This window comes from Giraffa tippelskirchi, chromosome 11 (assembly GCF_054371585.1).
Source record: "Giraffa tippelskirchi isolate mGirTip1 chromosome 11, T2T-mGirTip1v1.2.pri, whole genome shotgun sequence".
In the NCBI taxonomy this organism is placed as follows: Eukaryota; Metazoa; Chordata; class Mammalia; order Artiodactyla; family Giraffidae; genus Giraffa; species Giraffa tippelskirchi.
The window spans coordinates 93,425,355-93,447,549 of record NC_137285.1 but is presented as its reverse complement, the minus strand read 5'-3'; the positions used below and the strand labels follow the sequence as shown (position 1 = coordinate 93,447,549).

At 34.8% G+C, this 22,195-nt stretch overlaps 1 protein-coding gene across 5 annotated transcripts in view; it reads right to left on the bottom strand.

Moving 5' to 3' along the window:
- The window catches only part of CUL5 (cullin 5), a 96,628-nt gene that overhangs the window by 41,313 nt on the left and 33,120 nt on the right, over positions 1-22,195 (bottom strand). For all 5 annotated transcript variants that reach the window (XR_014069730.1, XM_081545343.1, XM_081545344.1 and 2 more), the window contains 4 exons: positions 14,041-14,217; positions 12,655-12,796; positions 11,207-11,352; positions 11,044-11,124 (listed from right to left, as the gene is read on the bottom strand). Coding sequence is in view for 4 of the 5 variants with exons in the window: in XM_081545343.1 (XP_081401469.1) it covers positions 11,044-11,124; positions 11,207-11,352; positions 12,655-12,796; positions 14,041-14,217 (546 nt within the window). In the remaining variant the exon portion in view is untranslated. The remainder of the gene's footprint in view (positions 1-11,043; positions 11,125-11,206; positions 11,353-12,654; positions 12,797-14,040; positions 14,218-22,195) is intronic.

Sequence of the window (22,195 nt, the reverse complement as noted above, 5' to 3'; positions counted from 1 at the left end):
CAAATTTGCCTGTTACGCCAGGTGTTTCTTGACTTCCTACTTTTGCATTCCAGTCCCCTATAATGAAAAGGACATAAAAAAAAAAAAATACTAATAGCCTCAGAAAAAATTTTTTTCAAGTTATTTTCTATTTTTTCTCATTTTTTTGGCATTGATATATAAAAGGAAATACTTTATATAGTTTACATAAAAGGAGAATAATCTCACTGCTACATTTGCTACAATGTAGGCAAATGCCATGCTTTTGTTAAAAGTTTGTCCCAGGCCCTCTAATCTATTTATAATCAGTAAATTTCCCATAAAATTTCTAAATTTGGAGAAAATGGAAAATGTCACAATATTAGCCACACTTTTAATCCAACAGTGTTAATTTTCTCAACTTTTTAATGCATAATAATGTGAAAATTTTTTGAAAGATTGGTAACATCAGTTTAGAGGGACTGTTTTTTTCTCTTTCTTTTCTTACTGTTAAGTGTCACTTTTTGCGGTCAATAGTGCCTCTTCAAACAGCCAAGCTCTGAAGCCTTTTACCCGGTTTTGCTCATCTGCCACAGGCCCATTCAATGATAATCAATCTTACTAGAGCTGTACGTATAATTGGATCTAGGTGGGACTAAGTTGCTCTCCTATAAGTTGAAGTAGGCCTATCAGACATCTAATACAATGCAGTTGCTCAGAACTCTTGGCCTAACTTACTTTTCAGGTCTCCACTGAACTGCAAGTAGCTAAAGTTGCTAAATGGGTTATCTTCTAGATGAGACAAGTATCACTATATAACACCTATTACAAACACATATATACTGATGACTCAAGCATGCTTGCAACATGTGTACACGTGTACAAAGACACTTACACACAAAGCATATGATCCAAGTTTGGGCACTCAACCCAAACTAGGCCAATTAGAGTGAGGCTAATTAAAACCAGTGGGGCAAGACTCCTCTCAGGTGACAAACGGGAGAGACAAACTGGCAGCATTCATGACCCCGACTTCAATTCAACACAGGTGCATTGGTGACTCAAATAACATGAGCACTATTACTATAGATGAAGTAAATATCCAACAGTGAAAAAAATTTAAGATTTCAAACAAAAAATATATTACCATTCTTTAATTTACAAAATAATATCACACCTAGAAAATGAAGTGTATTACTAGTATCATGCAACAGTGTTTTGGTTTATAAATAAAATAAAATTCTAGATTCAGATAAGTATAAAGAAGATTTTCTCTTCCATGAGTGGCCAGTGGGACCACTGAACATTAAAATGCCTCTACAAATTCACACTTGCTGGAGGTAGATACTACCTTTACTGAAAACTTTTAGCCTAGAGATTTCAGTTCAAAATATCTAAAACAACTATTTAAACAATTCACAGCATAAGTCACTTTTCTTTCATTCATCTATTAGAATCTGCTGTACTGATAACAAGGAGATTAAAATGAAAGTTACATTAGGATAAATCTATAAGGGGATCCTAAAAATATTTTTGTGATTATGAACTAAACCTAAAATTTAAACATTTTAATATAAAAAAACTGTTAGAGAAAAATCTTGATAGTAACTTTTACTGGCTATACATGTCAAAATCCCTTTGGGATATAAATTTTTATCCATTAAAAATGGGACTTTGTGTTCATTTCTAAAATGAAAAAAATGGTATAATGTTAGAAACCCTGTTAATTCGATTTCCTGATTAGTTCAATAGAGGAAAATGCCATATAATCATCTCCATTGATGTTTCCCAAATTAAAAAAAAAAAAAAGGCATTCTTCATAATATCCTTTGTTTTTTACATTTTACTTTCATTTTATAACAGAGCATGCCCAAACATACATCACCCCATTTCCTATAATGGTAACTTTTTACATAACTATAGCACAACTATCAAAACCAGGAAAATAATATTGATTTACTGCTATGAATTAACTACAGACCTTATTAGAAATTCACCAGTTTTTCCACTAATGTCTCTTTCCTGTTTCAGGATCTTATCTACAAGCCCATGCTGTTTTTGGTTGGTAGTTTTCCTAGTCTCCTTCAATCACAATTCCTTGGTCTGTGCATGTGTTTGTGTGTATTATGATCTTGATACTTTTAAAGAATAGCAGCCAGTTATTTGTAGATTGCCCCTCAAATAGGGATTGTCTAGAATTTTCTCATTTGAATAAGTTATTCAGTTATTCACATTTGACAAGAATTCCAAAGAAATGATTTTTGTACTATTCTTAAATGTATCATATCAAGGGGTACATAATATCACTATGTCCTATTACTTGTGATGTTAATCTTGATCACTTGATTAAATAGTGTTTTTTGGGTTTCTCCATCTTGAGTAAGAGAAAGTCCCTCAGTCATGTCCGATTCATTGTGACCCCATGGACACCAGGCTCCTCTGTCCATGGGGTTTCCAGGCAAGAATACTGGAGTGGCTAAGCCATTCCCTTCTCTAGGAGATCTTCCTGATTCAGGGATTGAACCTGGGTCTCCTGCATTGCAGGCATATTCTTTCTAAGCCACCAGGGAAGCCCATCATAGTAACTATTTTTCCCTTACCAAACACTTAATACTCTCTAAGTCCATCCATGTTGCTGCAAATAGCAATATTTTGTCCTTTATGGCTGAGTAATATTCCACTGTGTGTGTGTGCGTGTCTGCAGACACACACACCCTCCCTCTCATATCTTCTTAATCCAGTCATCTGTTGATGGGTACCTGCATGACTTCCATGTCTTGGCTATTGTAAATAATGCTACAATGAACACTGGGATGCATGTATGTTTTCAAATAAAGTTTTTGTCTTTTCCAGACATATGCTCAGGAGTAGAGCTACTAGATGGTGCTGTAACTTTATTTTTAGTTTTTTAAGGAACCTCCATGTGTTCTCCATAGTGACTGCACTAATTTGCATTCTCACCAACAGTGTACTAGAGTACCTTTTTCTACACACTCGCCAACATGTGTGACCTGTAAACCTTTTAATGATAGCCATTTTTATAGGTGTGAGGTGGTACATCATTGTAATTTTGATTTGCATTTCTCTAATAATTAGATAGGTTGAACATCTTTTTGTGTGCCTTTCAGCCATCTGTATGTCTTCTTTGGAGAAATGTCTATTCATGTCTTCTGCCCATTTTTTTGACTTGGTTGTTTTTCTGATATTGAGTTGTATGAGCTGTTCCGACATTGCAGATATTACATTCTCAGCTGCATCATTTGCAAATATTTTCTCCCAGGTTGCTTTTGTTTTGTTGATGGTTTCCTTTGCTGTACAAAAAGCTTTTAAGTTTAATTAGGCCCTATTTGTTTATTTTTGCTTTCTTTTGCCTTGGGAGACTGATTCAAGAAAATACTGCTATGATTTATGACAAAATGTCTTGAATATATTCTCTTCTAGGAGTTTTATGGTTTCAGGTATTACATTTATATTTGAAAATGACTTTGAGTTTATTTTTGTATGTGGTGTGAGGGAATGTTCTAATCTCATTAGTTTAACATGGTAATATAGTTTCACCAGACATCAATTGTTGAAGAGACTGTCAGACTGCTTTGGAAATCCAGGGTCTTTTGCAGTTCCATATAAGTTTTAGGATTATTTATTCTAATTCTGAGAAAAATGTCATGGGTATTTTGATAGCAATTGCACAGATTTCTTTGGGTAGTGTGGCCATTTTCATAATATTAATTCTTTCAATCCAAGCCAGCAATCTTTCCATTTCCTTGAATCATCTTCAAATTCCTTTACCAATGGCTTATAGTTTTCAGAGTATATGTCTTTCACTTTCTTGGTTAAGTTTATTCCTAATAATTAAAATTTTTTTTGATAATTTCAAATGTGTGTGTGTGTGTGTGTTTTTACTTTCTCTTTCTGATATTTCATTATTACTGTATGGAAAGGAACAGATTTCTATACATTAACCTTGTATTCTGCAACCTTGCTGAATTCATTTCTTAGTTCTAATAGTTTTGGGGGAGGGACATCAGGGTTCTCTATATCAAGTACCATGTCATATACAAATAGTGACAGTTTTACCTCTTCCCTTATGTTTTTTCTTGTCTTACTGCTGTGGCTAGGACTTCCAATACCATATCAAACAGAAACAGTTAGAATGGCCATCCTTATCTTGTTCCTTAATTTAATGGGAAGATTTAACCATGAATTATTATGGTGTCTGCAGGTTTACTGTAAATGGCATTTCTTATGCTCCCTCTATACTCACTTTGGTAAGAGTTTTTACCATGAACAAATGTTCATTTTTTTCAAATGTCTTCTCTGTATGGAGATAATACTGTGATTTTTATCTTTCCTTTCTTTAATGTGCATACCCTTGCATACACTGAACCATCACTGTGATCCTGGAATAAATCCAACTTGATAATGGTATATGATCCTTCTTATGAATTATTGTCTTTGGTTTGCTAACATTTTGCGGAGGATTTCTGCATTTGTATTCATCAAAGACATTGGCCTGTAATTCTCTTTTCTTGAAATGTCTTTGCTATGAGGACTCACAGAATGAATGTGGGAATACTGCCTCCTGTTCAACTTATTTTATTTCCATGGTTTTAGCTGTTCTTTCTCCTCTTTTATTATTTTATTTGGGCCCTATCTCTTTTCTTCTTTGTGAACCTTGTTAAAGATTTATCAATTTTGCTTATTTTTTCAAAACACTAGCTCTTGGATTCCATGATCTTTTGATCTTTGTTTATTTCATCTATGATCTTTATTATTACATTTCCCTCCTTCTGCTGACTTTTGGCTTCGTTTTCTCTTTTTTTATTTCTTTCAGGTGATGGATTAGGCTGTTTGAAATTTTTCTTATTTCTTGAGGAAGCCTTTAATTGTCATCAGCTTCCCTCTTAGAACTGCTTTTGCTGCATCCCACAGATTCTGGACAATTGTGTTTCCATTTTCATTTGTCTAGAGGTTTTTTATGATTTCCTCTTTGATTCTCATCATTTACTCTGAAGTTTTAGGAGCATGCTGTTTAGTCTTCACATTTGTTATTTTCCCACTTTTCTTTCTATAGTTAAACTAGTCACATACTACTGTCATCAAAAACAAACAAACAAAAAACCTCTTTGTATAATTCCTATCCTTACAAATTAAGGTTTGTCTTGTAACCTAGTATGTGATCTGTTCTAGAGAATATTCCATGTGCACTTAAAAAAAATGTATTCTGCCTCTCCCTCGCCTCCATGGAATGTCCTATAGATAACAAATCCAACTCATCTGTTCTTTTTTCAGGATCTGTTGCCTTACTGATTTTCTGTCTGGATGACATATACACCCATGTCAGTGGGGTGTTACCGTTTCCTACTATTACTGTATTACTGCCAATTTTCCCCTTTGTAGCTGTTATTATTTGCTTTATATATAGATGTTCCTGGATTGGGTGCATATATGTTAACAAGTGCAATATCCTCTTTTTGTATCATACCTTTTATCATTATATAATGTCTGTCTTTGTTTTTCATCATGGCCCTTGTTATAAAGCTTCTTTTTTCTGAAATGAGTATTGCTACTCTTGCTTTCTTGTCATTTCTGTTTGCCTGATATACTTTACCCAACCCTTCACTTTCAGTCCCCTTTTAAAGGGAGTCTTTTGTAGGCAACATATTGATGGGTCTTGTTTTTTATCAGCCTCCTATGTCTTTTGATCAGAGCATTTAGTCCACTGATATATAAAGTAATTATTGATATGTATACACTTATTGGGGCTTCTCTAGTGGCTCATATGGTAAAGAATCTGCCTGTAATGCAGGAGACCCGGGTTCAACCCCTAGGTCAGGAAGATCCCCTGAAGGGAATGGCTACCCATTCCAGTATTCTTACCTGGAGAATTCCACAGACAGAGGAGCCTGGAAGGCTATAGTTCATGGGGCTGCAAAGAGTTAGACTCGACTGAGCAACTAACACTTTCATGTACTTCAGTTCGGTTCAGTTCAGTCGCTCAGTCGTGTCCGACTCTGAGACCCCATGAACCGCACCAGGCCTCCCTGTCCATCACCATCTCCCAGAGTCCACCCAAACCCATGTCTGTTGAGTCGGTGATGCCATCCAACCATCTCATCCTCTGTCGTCCCCTTCTCCTCCTGCCCCCAATCTTTCCCAGCATCAGGGTCTTTTCAAATGAGTCAGCTCTTCACATCAGGTGGCCAAAGTATTGGAGTTTCAGCTTCAACATCAGTCCTACCAATGAACACCAGGACTGATCTCCCTTAGGATGGACTGGTTGGATCTCTTTGCAGTCCAACGGACTCTCAAGAGTCTTCTCCAATACCACAGTTCAAAAGCATCAATTCTTCGGCGCTCAGCTTTCTTTATAGTCTAACTCTCACATCCATACATGCCTACTGGAAAAACCATAGCCTTGACTAGATGGACTTTTGTTGACAAAGTAATGTCTCTGCTTTTTAATATGCTGTCTATGGTCATAACTTTCCTTCCAAGGAGTAAGCATCTTTTAATTTCATGGCTGCAGTCACCATCTGCAGTAATTTTGGAGCCCCAAAAAATAAAGTCAGCCAGTTTCCAGTGATTCCCCATCTATCTGCCATGAAGTGATGGGACCGGATGCCATGATCTTAGTTTTCTGAATGTTGAGCTTTAAGCCAACTTTTTCACTCTGCTCTTTCACTTTCATCAAGAGGCTCTTTAGTTCTTCTTCACTTTCTGCCATTAAGGGTGGTGTCATCTGCATATCTGAGGTTACTGATATCTCTCCCGGCAATCTTGATTCCAGCTTGTGCTTCCTCCACTGACCTTTTATTACCTGTTTTTCAGTTGTTTTTGTAGTTCTTCTCTCTTCCCCTTTTTGCTTCTTTCATTGTAATACCACACTACTTAATTACAGAGAATTTGTTTTAATGTCTGATACTGCTAGTTCTCTTCAAAGTTTTTCTTTCTCAGTGTTTTCCTGGAGATTCTTACATGTTTATTTTTCCATGTGAATTTTCTTATCTTGTCTAATTTCATGAAATAGTTGTGGCATTCTACTGGAATTACAGGAAATATATAAATTAATTTAAGGAAGAACTGACATCTATAGTTTTGAGTAACAGAATTTAAAAATAAGAGGTATCTTTCCATTTTTCCATATCTATTTTTGTGTCTTCGGAGTGTCTACGCTTTTCCTCTTACAGGTTTCACAAATTTATTACATTTTTCACAAGTATTTAATTTTCTTTGTTGTTGCTATAAGTAAGGTTTGTCCTAATGTTATAGCCTCCATTTATTATTTGTGTATATGAAGACTGATATTTGTATGTTAATTTTATATCCTATCACTTTCCTGAATTACTTTACAATTTGAATTAGTTTTATCATCAACTGAAGTTTTTCCAGACAAAGTACTATCACATCATCTCCAAAGTGAGACAGTTTTCCTCCTGGCTTACCCATTCTTTTGCCTCTAATTGATTTCTGTAATTTAGTTGCATGGGCTAATACTTCTAATGCAATGCTAAACAGCAATAGAAATAATGGATATAGTTGCCTTGTTCGTGATCTTCATGGAAATGCCTCTTATATGATTCTCCATAAAATAAGATACTGGCTTTAGGGCTAAGGTAGATACATTCCTGATAATATTCTTAATAAAATAAAAATAAACTGAATACTTTATTAGCATCATAAAATGCATACATCATGCCAAAAAGAAGCATCATGCTTAATGGTGAAAATTTAGAAGCACTCCTATCGAAGACTGAAAGACAAAGATCTCAATATTATTAACATTTTTCTAAAATAAACCATTAGCAGATTTAATCCACTGAAGGAAAAACAAGATATTTATACTAGAAAGATTTCAATCAGATGCTTGGAATACCCCAAAGAACAAAATAAAACTTATAAACAAGGAAGGAATTCAGTAAACTCCTAAGCACTATATGAACATTACTTGAAATGTGTATTTGGTCTTTATTAGGCCTGGTCTCATAACTGGGTACTACTTAGGTAAGACTTGCTCTATTACATAGAATACTAGTCCAGAAATTTGTTTTCTTGCATATACTGGAAAGTAATCAGGTTTTGAAGATTAAGTCTTACAACTTTCAAACAAGGTAACTGATATATCATATTAATTTCCTAATTTTCAGAGAAAACACAAATGTCAAAAATGTACATACTTTAAAATTAAACTTTGGTGTGCACTGTTGTGTATGCATCGTGCATATGTGTATCCTCATATGAACTGATAGGCAATTGTCCTCCACTAGTAAGAATAGCCTAACAGGTAAGTATTGATTAAAACTAGTATCAATAAAGCATTAAGATATAGCATACCATTTTCTGATGGCTGATAATTCCTCTAAAACAGAGTTTAGGGTAGTAAATTTGGTCTGAATAATTTTCACAGATGGCAGTAATTCTTTTCTTAGTAACTATTCAAATAATACTGTTCATACTTTGTGGAATTTTAAATTAGAACCCAGGACTTGGTGATTTTTTTGGTTTTCTGTTCCTTCTATTACAACTTATTTCATCTTAACACATCATCTCTCCTTGGAAACAGAAACTGTAAATTAACAAATATATAACAAATATTATGTATGTAGTATAACAGCCTTAGCTCAGTGAGATATATAATCATGTAGCTGCATTAAGCCTTAAATTCCCAATGTTACAGTTAAGTCCATGGTTTTCATGCTTAATGTCTTCTCTGCACCAAATTTTGCTGTACAGACTATATAGTGGTCACTGATTAATATTAATCTATGTTCTTAAAAGTTAGAAAAGTGATAACCTTTGGGGAAAAAAGATGGTAATAATAATTTGGAGGAGCATGATGGAAGGCTCTTAATTGCTGATAATTCTTGTTCTGGTGATTTCACAGGTACGTTCACTTTGTGATAATTCACTTGTTAACTTGAGATTTTTGTACACTCTTCTGTATATATGTTATACTTCAGTCAAAATAGTTAATTTATAAAAATAAACAGAAAATAAAAATAAACCATACAAACAGACTTCTCAACTCCCCAGTAAAGCACCATTTCTTTGCAAGCATATTATATTGCACTTAGGATCTTTCTTGAAACAAAACAAAAACTTATCTTTAAACTCTAGAATCATTCAGCGTGATAAGATGTTCACACTACTTGGATTCCTTGAAAGAGCCAGTTCACATCTTCTATTTCAAGTTTTTTCCCAAAACGTATACATGTGTATTTTAAAGTCGAGAGGGGGACTTAACTGCTCTATATAAGCTTTCATGTGTATTTGTTTATCTCTATCTTTCTCATTCTCTTTTTCTTCCTCTCTCTTATTCACCCTATTAGTTGGACCTCTATAGTTGAATTTCTGTTAAGTTTACTATAAATATGATACAACTAAGATGTATAAACTATCGTGTAAGAACAATTCTACCTTACAAAATTACAACATCCCCATCAAGTGATATATGCATACCAATCAACCCAAAATATTCAAATCCCCCTAAATAAGCTCATCTTTCTCCCTCACTACCAAGATATAGTATTATACCAAGTCTCTATGCAGCAGCACAATTCTCCTAAGCCAAAACCTCAGAAACATTGTTTACTTTTGCTGTATCATCCCCATTCCTAAGACATAATGTTCCACCTCTGGGAAGTCTGTTTCTACCCTCTTTCTTTCCATTCCCATTGCTATAACCCTATTTGGTACTCCAAATACCCTGCTTGAACTACTGCAAAAACCTCCCACTTCTAACCCAAGCTATTACCCACTCCAATTAATCTTTCATACTGTCACTAGATTAATCTTTCTGCGGGATAACTTTGAACATGGCATACTTGTTTTAAAAATATTCAATGGTCTTGCCTACCTTCTGAATGAAGCTCAAATGAAAGTCAGTCATGTCCCACTCTGTAACCCCTTGGAAATCTCCAGGCCAGAATACTGGAGTGGGTAGCCTATCCCTTTTTCCAGCGGATCTTCCCAATCTGGGAATCGAACCAAGGTCTCCTGCATTGCAGGTGGATTCTTTACCAGCTGAACTACCAGGAGCTACCAAGACTGGTTGTAAATCTCTATAGAGAACTTCTAAAAACAACCATTACATTTGCTCCCTTTTCTGCCAGTATCAGAGTTATTTGAAAGAGGAAATATACTGCACATAATAAAAAGCAAAACAAAAAAACAAGAGAAAAAAGGTCCAACTCAGTCCAATTACTGAACAAACAAACATCACTATCACTCAAGATGGAAGAAGCCAAAGAAAAATCAGAAGTAAGAAAAATGAAATCCCAACTGTAGTTGAAAAGTCTGGTTGTCAGGAAACTTGAATGTTACATCTTTGAATGCAAATCTAAATCTAGTTTGTAGGCTCCAAAGACTGAAAGGAAATGGAGGAAATATTACTTCTACATTAATTTGATTCTTAAATTCCTTAACAAAGCACACTGTCACCCTCCCTGTAAAAGAAAACACCAGAATATATACTGTGTCATGGCAACTACCTCTGGTCATTTTTTTAAAATGAGGAACTTACAACATAAAACAAAAAGTATAAAAGATTGATGTTCTCTTATCAAGTAATTAATATTTTATTTCATACAAGAGAAGTATGAAAACACCTTCCCATAGTAAGAAGAAACATCCCCTTGTAGTAAGGATTTGAGGCTCACTCATTTGATGTTTGCAGCCACTATTTTATAAAATGTAATTACCATGAATAGTGAGACTCAACTGTATCTCTCAGGAGCATATTTTACTTGCCACCTGAAAATCCATAATATGATTAACTTTAGGTATGCACAAAACATAATAAAAGGTGACTGATTAAAAACTAAATAAATATAGAAAAGTCTAGAGCAGGGATGGCAAACAGATTTTATCTTGCACATCACCTCTGTGGAAAAACAATGAGTTCTGAATAAGGTGCCTTCTGAAGCTGTGCTTTGGCTCACTGGGAAAGAATATTATAATCAATTAGTAATACTGGTTGCAGAAGTGAGAAATGATAAATAATGTTACTTGCACCATGTATTTGCCACTCTTGTGCTACTGCACTTTAAATAATCTCAAAAAACAAACAACTACAAAATTACTTACTGCTTCAACAGAGTTACATTCCCGTCTTGTTTCTAAATAACGTAGGGCTCGTTTTTCTTCTTCTTTTAATTTAGCATCTGCCTGTCCAGAAGCAAGATAGCAATCATTTTAAGAACATCAAGAAAACAGCTCAAATGATCACATATACTAGGTTCTGACTTACATATTTCATATAATTCTGTACACCATTTTGTTGTAAATACGAGGGTGCCTGTGTTCTATAAAATCTCTCTGTTGAATCCAAGTATGCCTTCTCAAAATTGTCCCTATAAATTTGGAGCTTATCCTCTGGATTAGAACAAAGGTTAACTGAAAAACAGAAAATAAAATTTTACTCTAATTATGATTCAAATCAGTACTTTGAGTACAATAAATGAAAAACAAATATTGAGGAGTCATGTTCAAGGGACTGTGACAAATGCCCATAAGAACATACGGTCATATAAGACAAAATCCTTCTCTATGAAAAACTTGAAAACAAAGGAGTAAAGTGACATATAGTACAGAAAACGTGAACTGTTTGATTTTTGAATAGGAACAGAGACTGATGAATAACTGGATGATCAAGAAACCATTCACAGAAAAGATGGGATTTGAATTCAGTCTTTCGGAACAAATTAGGATTTACACTGGTTAGTAAATACTCACAAGCAGAACAATACAAGATCAAATCAAGATACAACAATGAGGTTGTCTGAATGGATTGTAAGGTTAATAGAAGACAAGGCAGAATGGCAAGCTGGGAATGGTTATCGAGAACCTCAACTCTCTGGCTAAGTAACCTAAATTTAGCATGGCATACCACTAAATGGGTAAGAATACCAATACAACAGTACTTAACAATTAATCTTGTGAAAGTATATGGGTTAAATGATAGCAACAGTATCACTATAAGAAGACTGTTTCAAAAGTCTAGAAGTAGAAATTAAAGAAATCTAAGCTGGTGGCAATTGAAATAAAAAGGAAGAAATTTCAGGGACATGGCTAAAGAAAGTCTAGACTTTATATCTAAAGACATACAAGGGCAACATAGAAAGCAAGCCAAAGATAACCAAAGGTTCATTAATATAAAATCTTACTGACAACTATTTTGTGTCAGACATTCTATGATCAGTAAAGATACAGTGTCAAGAACACAGTTAAAAATGCTGAAGCATTATGACAGGAAAGCACAGGTACTATGAAGCACCTAACCTAGTCTGGGAATTAGGAAAGATCTCCATGAGGAAACAGAGGATTTGACTGAATGAATAAGAAAAGTCTGGAAAGGAATGTACACACATGAAATTAACTGATGCCTTAAAAATATAAGTTAAAAAAATGGTTGCCTTTTATAAGCTAGAGTTTCAAGACTATGTTTCTCTAATTTACGTAGCTAAAAAGATTTACTAGCTAAGAGATGAGTGAAATGGAGAAAATAAATATTAACTACACGGATATGAATTTTTCTAGGTTTCATCGAAGCAGAATATCTTTTCTGTACTCTTAAAGCATAGGGCACTAAAAGCAGATGTCACTATATGCTAACAAACATAACTGTGATAGTACTATTCTATAATTGTCTTCGAATTTCCATGAAAAGGATATTTGATCATAAAGTTCAGAACATACCATAGGATTCTCTTACTCCAATGACAAGCTGAGAATCAAAAGCTTCTCCTAATCTTTCAGCATGGACCAGCTTCATTGCACTATCTTGAAGTCTGTTTTTTATATTTGAAAAGATTGATTCATTCCATGTATCAAGCATAAGCTAGGAAAAAAAGAACAAAACAGGCAATCATTTCAATTATTAATATACCAAGTACCATATATACACACAAAAATTTTAAATACTAATGCTAAAAAAGGAAAGCAAACTCTTAGTCCTACATTCACTTGAAAACTATAGGAAACCAATATATTTAAATTTGGTAAATATCATCTGGTAAACAACAGCAAAGAACAAGTGTTTGTTAGAGTCAAACACAACTGGATTTGAATTCCAGCTGTTACTTACATATCTGCTTTCTCAACTGGAAAATAGTGAAAATAAAGCACAAATTTCAAGTGGTTGTTGCAAAATTAAACATGGAAAATGTTACTTTCTCTATATAGTTTGAAGGTTGAATTTCAGAAATAATGATACGTGTTTGGGATGTTCATATGCATATCTGTATAAATACATGATAAATGGGAAAAGGATAAATTGAAAATATGTTTGATAATAAATCTCAAAAGAATATACAAATTCACTTTATAAATTTTCTATTTATGGAAAGAGCACATACATACTCATGAATATGTTGTCAGCATTAGCACAAACTTTAAGGCTGGGAAAAGGCCACAAAGTATAGCCCACTATTTGAATGCCTATGTTGGTTGCTATAACCAGTGAGTTGTTCAAAGTTCAAATGGAATTTTTTACTTTTAAAATCTGTGGCTCCATTTGATGCTCACAAGTAAAAAATACATATGTATTAAATACATATGAAAAACAAGGACAGCAAAGTTAGGTTGTAACTGATTGAACTAAAAGGAAATCTGGGACTCTTCAGCTTCAGAGCTGAGTTCTTTCTATTAATTTATGAGTTGTCACCGGGCACAGAGTTTTTACAGCAGTTTAGCCACAATTAAACACAAAAATTCCAGAACGTAACATATTAATAGAAGGACTTTTTGAACAGAAAAAAGTAATTTAATTTATAAAACAGTAAATGTATAAAAAAGAAGGAAATAAAATTCTGAAGATAAAACTAGGAAAAGGAGAACGTGAAAAGGAAAAGCAAAGGAAGTAATGTCTGAACACAGATTTACAACTTAAGACCACATAGAAGAGAGAACTAAAACTAAAAGTAGATGACAGGAAAGCAATATTATTCAATAAAGCATAGCAAAAGCTGAACAAGAGTTTATATGTGAAGCAGAAAAACCCATTTCAGTGCAAATTTATTTGGAAGTCTTCAACTCACCCTATTTCTGAAGAATATTAGGGGAAAACGGAGGAAACTGACTTACCTTTCGAACAATACTGTCTTCTACATTTGACTTTTTATTGCTGCCCTGTTTACCCATTAAAGTAATCTCTAGTTGACAGAAAGGCTTCGGTAAAATATCACACTGTGTAAAGAATTTTCGCCATTCAACAATATAAGCTTTTAGCAAAGCTGTATCATCTTGATGGCTCAGTACCCGCTGAAATAAAAAGAATCATATCAATTTTAAATAAATACAAGTGCTTAAAGAAAACATATTCATGCCATAAATTTAAGTTATTGTATACTCTAAATTAAACCTAAAAGAAATTAAAACATATGTATATATACAAGAAAAAAAAACATGTTCACATATAGTGTATATAGATATAGTGAACATATAGCTACAGTGAACATATAGCAATGTTCATTACTCTAATGAGCATTTCACAATATATACAGATGTTGAATCACTACACTGTATACCCGAAACTATTAAAATGTTATGTGTCAATTATATTTTAATTAAAAAAAAATCCTATATCCTTTAGCTATTACCTGCCTACCCTCCTCCTTTCCTGGTTGCACCCTCCTCACCTAGCCCTAAGTAATCACTAATTTATTTTCTGTGTCTATATATTTGCCTGTTCTGGGCTTTCATATGGATGAAACTATGTAATATGTAGACTTTTATGACTGACTTCTTTTACACACCACAGTGTTTTCAGGGCTCATCCAAGTAGTATTATAGGTCAGTACTTTATTCCTAAATACTATTCCATTTTATGGACATAACATATTTTATTTATCTACTTGTTCACTGGTGAACATGTGGATCATTTCCAACTTTTGGCTATCATGTATAATGCTACTATAAATGTCTGTCTACCAAAAGAAGAAAATGTTCACAAAAAACTTGTGCACACTTACCAAAAAAGGAGAGAGGATTCAAATAACTCAATTCAGAGATGAAAGAGGAGACACTACAACTGATACCACAGATATAAAAAGGATCATAAGAGACTACTGTGAACTACTGAATTCCAACAAATTTGAAAACCTACTAGAAATGGATAAATTCCTAGAAACATACAATCAACCAAAACCTTTTTGTCAAAAAAAGAAATCTAAACAGACAGATTACTGGTAAGTTATTAATATTTCATTCACAATTTAAACATTCCCAACAAAGGAGATTAATTCAAGATGGTAGAGTAGAAGGACGTGTGCTCATCTCCTCCTGCAAGGGCACTGAAATCACAACTACCTGTTGAACAACCATCAACAGGAGGATGCTGGAACCCACCAAAAAAAGATACAAAAGACAAAGGAAAAGTCGCAATGAGATGGCAGGAGGGGCACAATCACAGTAAAATCAAACCCCATACCTACGAGGTGGGCAGCCCACAAACTGGAAAACCAAAAAAGTTTTCCCACTGTTGTAAAGGTTCTGAGCCCCACATCAAGCTTCCCAGCCTGGAGATTCTGGCAAAGGGACAAGGAATTCCCAGGGAAACTGAAGGCCAGTGGGATTTGATTACAGAACTTCCACAGGACTGTGGAAAACAGACTCTGCGCTCCTGGAGGGCATACACAAAATCTTGTGTGCCTAAAGAACTACAAGAAAGGAGTAGTGATCTCACAGGAGACTGAACCAGACTTACCTGCTACTGTTGGAGGGTCTCCTGCAGAGGGGTGAGGTGGCAGTGGCTCACCCTGGCACTGACAGCAGCAATTCTAGGAAGTGCCACTGACACGGGAGGATGCCGTCTGCCCCACCACAGAGCCTGTAGACCCCAGGGCTGGGTTGCTTCAGGCCAAACAACTAACAAGGAGGGAGCACAGCCCATTCATTAGCAGAAAATGGGACTCAAGTTTTATTGATCATGGTGCTGCCCACCAGAGCAAGACCCAGTTTTTCCCACTGACAGTCCCTCCCATGAGGAAGCTTGCACAAGCCTCTTAGACAGCCTCATCCACCAGAGGGCAGACAGAAGAAGCAAGAAGATCTACAATCCTGCAGCCTCCAGAGTAAGAACAACAATCACGAAAAGTTAAATAAAATGAAAAGGCAGAGGATTACATCCCAGGTGAAGGAACAAGATAAAACCCCAGAAAAGCAACTAAATGATATGGAGATAAGCAACCTTCCAGAAAAAGAATTCAGAATAATGACAGTGAAGATGATCCAGGATCTTGGAAAAAGAATGGAGAGGATGCAAGAAATGTTTACCAAAGACCTAGAAGAACTAAAGTAAGAACCAACAGAGACAGACAACACACTAGAAAGAATAACAAAATAACTGTGCTAAGAGAATGGATAAATGACCTGGAAGATCGAATGGCTGAAATCACTGCTGCAAAACAGAATATACAAAGAAGAAGAACAACAACAAAAAGGACAGCCTAAAAGACCTCTAGGACAACCTTAAACACACCAATATTTGTATTATAGGGGTCCCAGAAGGAGAAGAGAGAGAGCAAGGACTCAGGAAAGTATTTGAAGAGATAATAGATGAAAATTTCCCTAACATGGGAAAAGAAATAGTCAACAAAGTCTAGGAAGCACAGAGTCCCAGACAGGATAAACCCAAGGATGAAGACACTGAGACACACAGCAATCAAACTGCCAAAAATTAAAGACAAACATAAAATATTAAAAGCAATAAGGGAAAAATGATACACACACAAAAGACATACAAAGGAACTCCCATATGATTATCAGCTGATTTCTCAACAGAAACTCTGCAAGTCAGAAGGGAGTGGAACGGTATATTAAAAGTGATGGAAGGAAAGAACCTATAACCAAGAAAACCCTACCCAGCAAGGATCTTGTTTAGATTTCATGGAAAAATCCAAAGCTTTACAGACAAGCAAAAGTTAAGAGAATTCAGCACCACAAAACCAGCTTTACAACAAATGCTAAAGGAACTTCTCTAGGAAGGAAACACAAGAGAAAGAAAAAACATACAAAAATAAGCCCAAAACAATTAAGAAAGTGGTGCTAACAAGGAAGCCCAATAGGATCATACATATTCACAATTACATTAAATGTAAATGTATTAAACGCATAAGCAAAAGACATAGACTGGCTGGGTGAATAGAAAAATAAGACCCATCTACAAGAGACCTACCTCAGATCTAGGGATATTACAGACAGAAAGTAAACAAATGGGAGAAGGTAGACCATACAAATGGAAATCAAAAGAAAGCCAGAGTAGCAATATTCATATCAGACAAAACAGACTTGAAAACACAGACTGTTATAAGAGACAAAGTAGGATAGTACATAATGATCAAGGGATCAATCCAAGAAGATATAACAATTATAAGTAAATATGCTCCCAATACAGGAGCACTCAACATATAAGGCAAATACTAATAATCATAAAGGAAAAAATTGACAGCAACACAATAATAGTGGGGGGCTTAAATATCCCACTTTCATCAATGCACAGATCATCCACAGAAAATTTATAAGGAAACACGAGCCTTAAATAAATGACACATTAGACCTGATAGACTTAAGTGATATTTATAGAGCATTCCACCGAAAAGCAGCAGCATACATTCTTCCCAGTGCACACAGAACATACTCACTCCAGAACTGATCATGCTGAGCCACAAGGTGAACCTTGGTAAATTTATGAAAACTAAAATCATATCCAGTATCTATTCTGCTCATAACACTGAGATTAGAAATAAACAAGGGGAAAAAAACTGTAAAACAAACCACAAACATGTGCCAGCTAAACAATATGTTACTAAACAAACAACTGATCACTGAAGAAATCAAAGAGAAAATTAAAAAACATCTAGGGACAATAATAATGAAAGCACAACGGTCCAAAACCTATGAGATGAAGCAAAAGCAGTTCTAAGAAAGAAGTTTACAACAATACAATCAAGAAACAAGAAAAATCTCAAATAAAGAACCTAAGCTTACACCTAAAGAAACTAGAGAAAAAAGAACAAACAAAACCTAAAGTTAGCAGAAGGAAACAAATTATAAAGATCTGGACAGAAATAAATAAAATAGAGACAAAACAATCACAAAGATCAATGAAACTAAAAGCTGGCTCTTTGAAAAAAATAAACAAAACTGATAAACCTTTAGCCAGACTCAGCAATATAAAACGGGTGAAGATCCAAAGTAATAATATTATAAATGAAAAAGAAGTTACAACTGACTCCCAAGAAACACCAAGGATCATATGAGACTACTATGAGCAACCGTATGCGAACAAAACGGACAACCTGGGAGGAATGGGCAAGTTCTTAGAAAGGTACAGTCTCCCTAGACTGAACCAGGAAGAAACAGAAAATATGAACAGACCAATCACGAGCACTTAAACTGCAACTGTGACTATCATTTAGAGAAGATTAACATTTAGAGAAGAGTTCACATCTATGCTTTTGAAACTGTTCTAAAAATTGCTAAGGAAGGAAAACTTCCAAACTCATTCTATGAGGCCTCCATCGCCCTGATACAAAATCAGATAAAGATATCAAACACAAAAAAGAAAATTACAGGCCAATATCACTGATGAACACAGATTCAAAAACCCTCAACAAAACACTAGCAATTTGCATCCAACAATACATTCTATACGACACGTCTCATCAACAAGTTGAGGAATAAAAACAGCATGATCATCTCAATAGATGCAGAAAATTTTTCACAAAATTCAGAACCCATTTATGATAATCCAGAGAGTGGGCACAGAGGGTACATTACCTGAACAGAATAAATGCCATATACGACAAACCTATAAGTAACATCGTATTCAATGGTGAAAAGCTGAAAGTATTTCCTCTAAGATCAGGAAAAAGACAAGGATGTCCACTCTTACCTTTATTCAACATAGTTTTCAAAGTCCTTGCTACAGCAATCAGAGAAGAAAAGAAAACAAAGGGAATTTAAATTGGAAAAGAAGAAGTTAAACTGTCACTGTTTGCAAATGACGTAATACTATACATAGAAGATCCTAAAGATGCCAACAAAAAACAACTAGCGCTCATCACTGAGTTTAGTAAAGGTGCAGGTTACAAAATTAATACACAGTAATCTGTTGCATTTCTATACACTAACAATGAAAGATTGGAAAGAGAAATTCAAGTAACAATTACATTTACCATCACATCAAAAAGAATAAAATACCTACGAATAAACCTACCTAAAGGGACAAAAGACTTGTACCCCCAAAAATGCAAGACACTGTGAAAGAGAAAGACAAACAGATGGAAAGTCATACCATGCTCATGTGTTGGAAGAATCAATATTGTGAAAATAACTATAGTGTCTAAGGCAATCTACAGATCCAATGCAATCCCTATCAAATTACCAATGATATTTTTCAAAGAACTACAACAAAAAATCTTAAAATCTATACAAAGACACACAAGATACCGAACAGCCAAGCAACCTTGGAAAAGAAAAACAGAGCTAGAGGAAATCAGACTCCCTAACTTCAGACTATACTACAAGCTACAGTCATCAAAACAGTATGGTACTGGCACAAAAAATAGAAATAGAAATCAATGGAACAGTATAGAAAACCCAGAAATAAATCCATGCACTTACGGTCAATTAATCTATGGCAAAGGAGGCAAGACTACACAATGTTGGAAAGACACCATTCAACAAATGGTGCTGGGAAAACTGGACAGCTACATGTTAAAAAAAAAAAAAAAAAAAAAAGGTAATTCTTTAACACCATACACAAAAATAAGCTCAAAATGGATCAGAGACCTAAATGTGAGAGTGGACACTATAAAACTCCTGGAGGAAAACAGGCAGAACACTCTCTGACATAAATGGCAGCAGTATCTTTTTTGATCCATTTCACAGAATAATGGAAATAAAAGCAAAAATAAACAAACAGGATGTACTTAAATCAAAAGGGTTTGCACAGCAAAGGAAACCATAGAAAAACGAAGAGAGCTCACAAACTGGGAGAAAATATTTGCAAATGATGTGGAAAACAAGGGATTAGTCTCCAGAATTTACAAATAGCTCATGATGCTTAACAATATCATAACAAACAACCCAATCAAATATTGGGCAGAAGAGTTAAATAGGCATTTCTCCAAAGAAGACATACTGATGGCCAAGAGAACATAAAAGATGTTCAACACTGCTAATTTACAGAGAAATGCAAACCAGAAGTACAATGAAATATCACTTCACACCAGTCAAAATGGCTATCATCAAAAAATCCATAAACATAGATGCTGGAAAGGGTGTGGAGAGAAGGTAACCCTCCTACACTGTTGGTGGGAATGTAAACAGGTAGACTACTATAGAGACCAGTATGGAGGTTCCTTAAAAAGAATAAAAATAAAGCTACCATGTGACCCTGCAGTCCTATTCCTGAGCATGTATCTGGAGAAAAACATGATCCAAACAGCTACATGCACCGGTGTTCACTGTGGCACCGTTTACAACAGCCAGGACATGGAACCAACCTAATTGCCAGTCAACAGAGGAATGGGTAAAGAAGATGTGGACATATACACAACGGAATATTACTCAGCCATTAGAAAGAGTGAAATAATGCCATTTGTAGCAACATCAACGCTACCGAGATGTGACCGAGAGATTGTCACACCGAGTGAAGAAGACAGAGAAGGAGAAATATCATAGCACGTCCCTTCTATATGGACTCTAAAAAGAAATGATACAAATGAACTTACTTACAAAACAGAAAGACCCATAGACTTAAAAGAACAAACTTATGGTTACCTGTACACACTGCTATATTTAAAATGGATAAGCAAAAAATACCTACGATGTAACACATGGAACTCTGTTCAATATTAAGTGGCAGTCTGGATGGGAGGGGAGTTTGGAGAAGAACAGGTACATGTATATATATGGCTGAGTCCCTTTACTGTTCACCTGAATCTACCACAACACTGTTAATCAGCTACACTCCAATACAAAATTAAAAGTTTAAAAAAATGATCTGGAGAAAACTGGTTAGCTCTTTGGAAAAGGAATGAAGTTACATCCTTACTCCAAAAGTATAATTCAAAATAAATTCTAAATAAACTAAGTGTCCAAAATAAAAAGAACTGGCTAATCAGTTTCTGGATGGAGAAATCTATTACAAACGAAACAAGAAACATGGAAGATACTTTTAAAAAGATTGATAAAGATTTAGAATCTAAATGTTTAAAAAAAAAAGAAATTATACAAATAAACTTACTTACAAAACAGAAACAGACTCACAGACTTAGAGAACAAACTTAAAGTTGCAATGGGGTAGGGGAAGAATATGGGGAAGGGATAAGTAGGTAGTTCGGGATTGATATATACACACTGCATACACACTGCTATATTTAAAATGGCATTGATGTATGGTAGAAACCCATATAATATTATAAAGCAATTATCCTTCAGTTAAAAATAAATACATTTAAAAAAGTAATAAAATGGATAACCAACAACAGCCTACTAAAAAGCACTGTATAATTCTCCTCAATGTTATGTGGCAGCCTGGATGGAAGGGGACTCTGCAGGAGACAGATACATGAATATGTACAGCTGAGTCCCTCTGCTGTTCCCCTGAAACTATCATAACAGTGTTAACTGGCTATATCCCAACACAAAATAAAAAGTTAAAAAAAAAAAACCTCACATACACACAGATCCAAATGGAGAAGGAAACTTAGTTTTCATTCTAATCTACGAATTACAAATGCATTTTGTAGAAAAAAATATTCCCAACAAATAAAGTCCAGGATCAGACGGTTTCACTGCTGAATTTATCAAACATTTAAAGAAGAACTAATACTAATCCTTCTCAAACTCTTTCAAAAATAGAATAGGAGGGAACACTTCCAAACTCATTTATTAGGTTAGCATTACCCTAATGCCAAAATCAGACAAGGACGCCAAAAGAAAATTACAAATCAGAATTGCTGATGAATGTTGATATAAGGAATTCTGAAAAAAAATCAGCAAGCCAAATTCCACAGCATCACACACCATTATCAAGTAGGATTTTATTTCAGGCACTCAAGAATGTGTCCACACTTAAAAATTAATGAATGTGATACACAACATTAACAAAATGAATTAAAACCACGATCATCTCAATGGATGCAGAAAAAAGCATTTGACAAAACTCAACACATATTTATGATTAGAAACTTTCAACAAAGTGGGTATAGAGGGAATGTACCTCAACTTA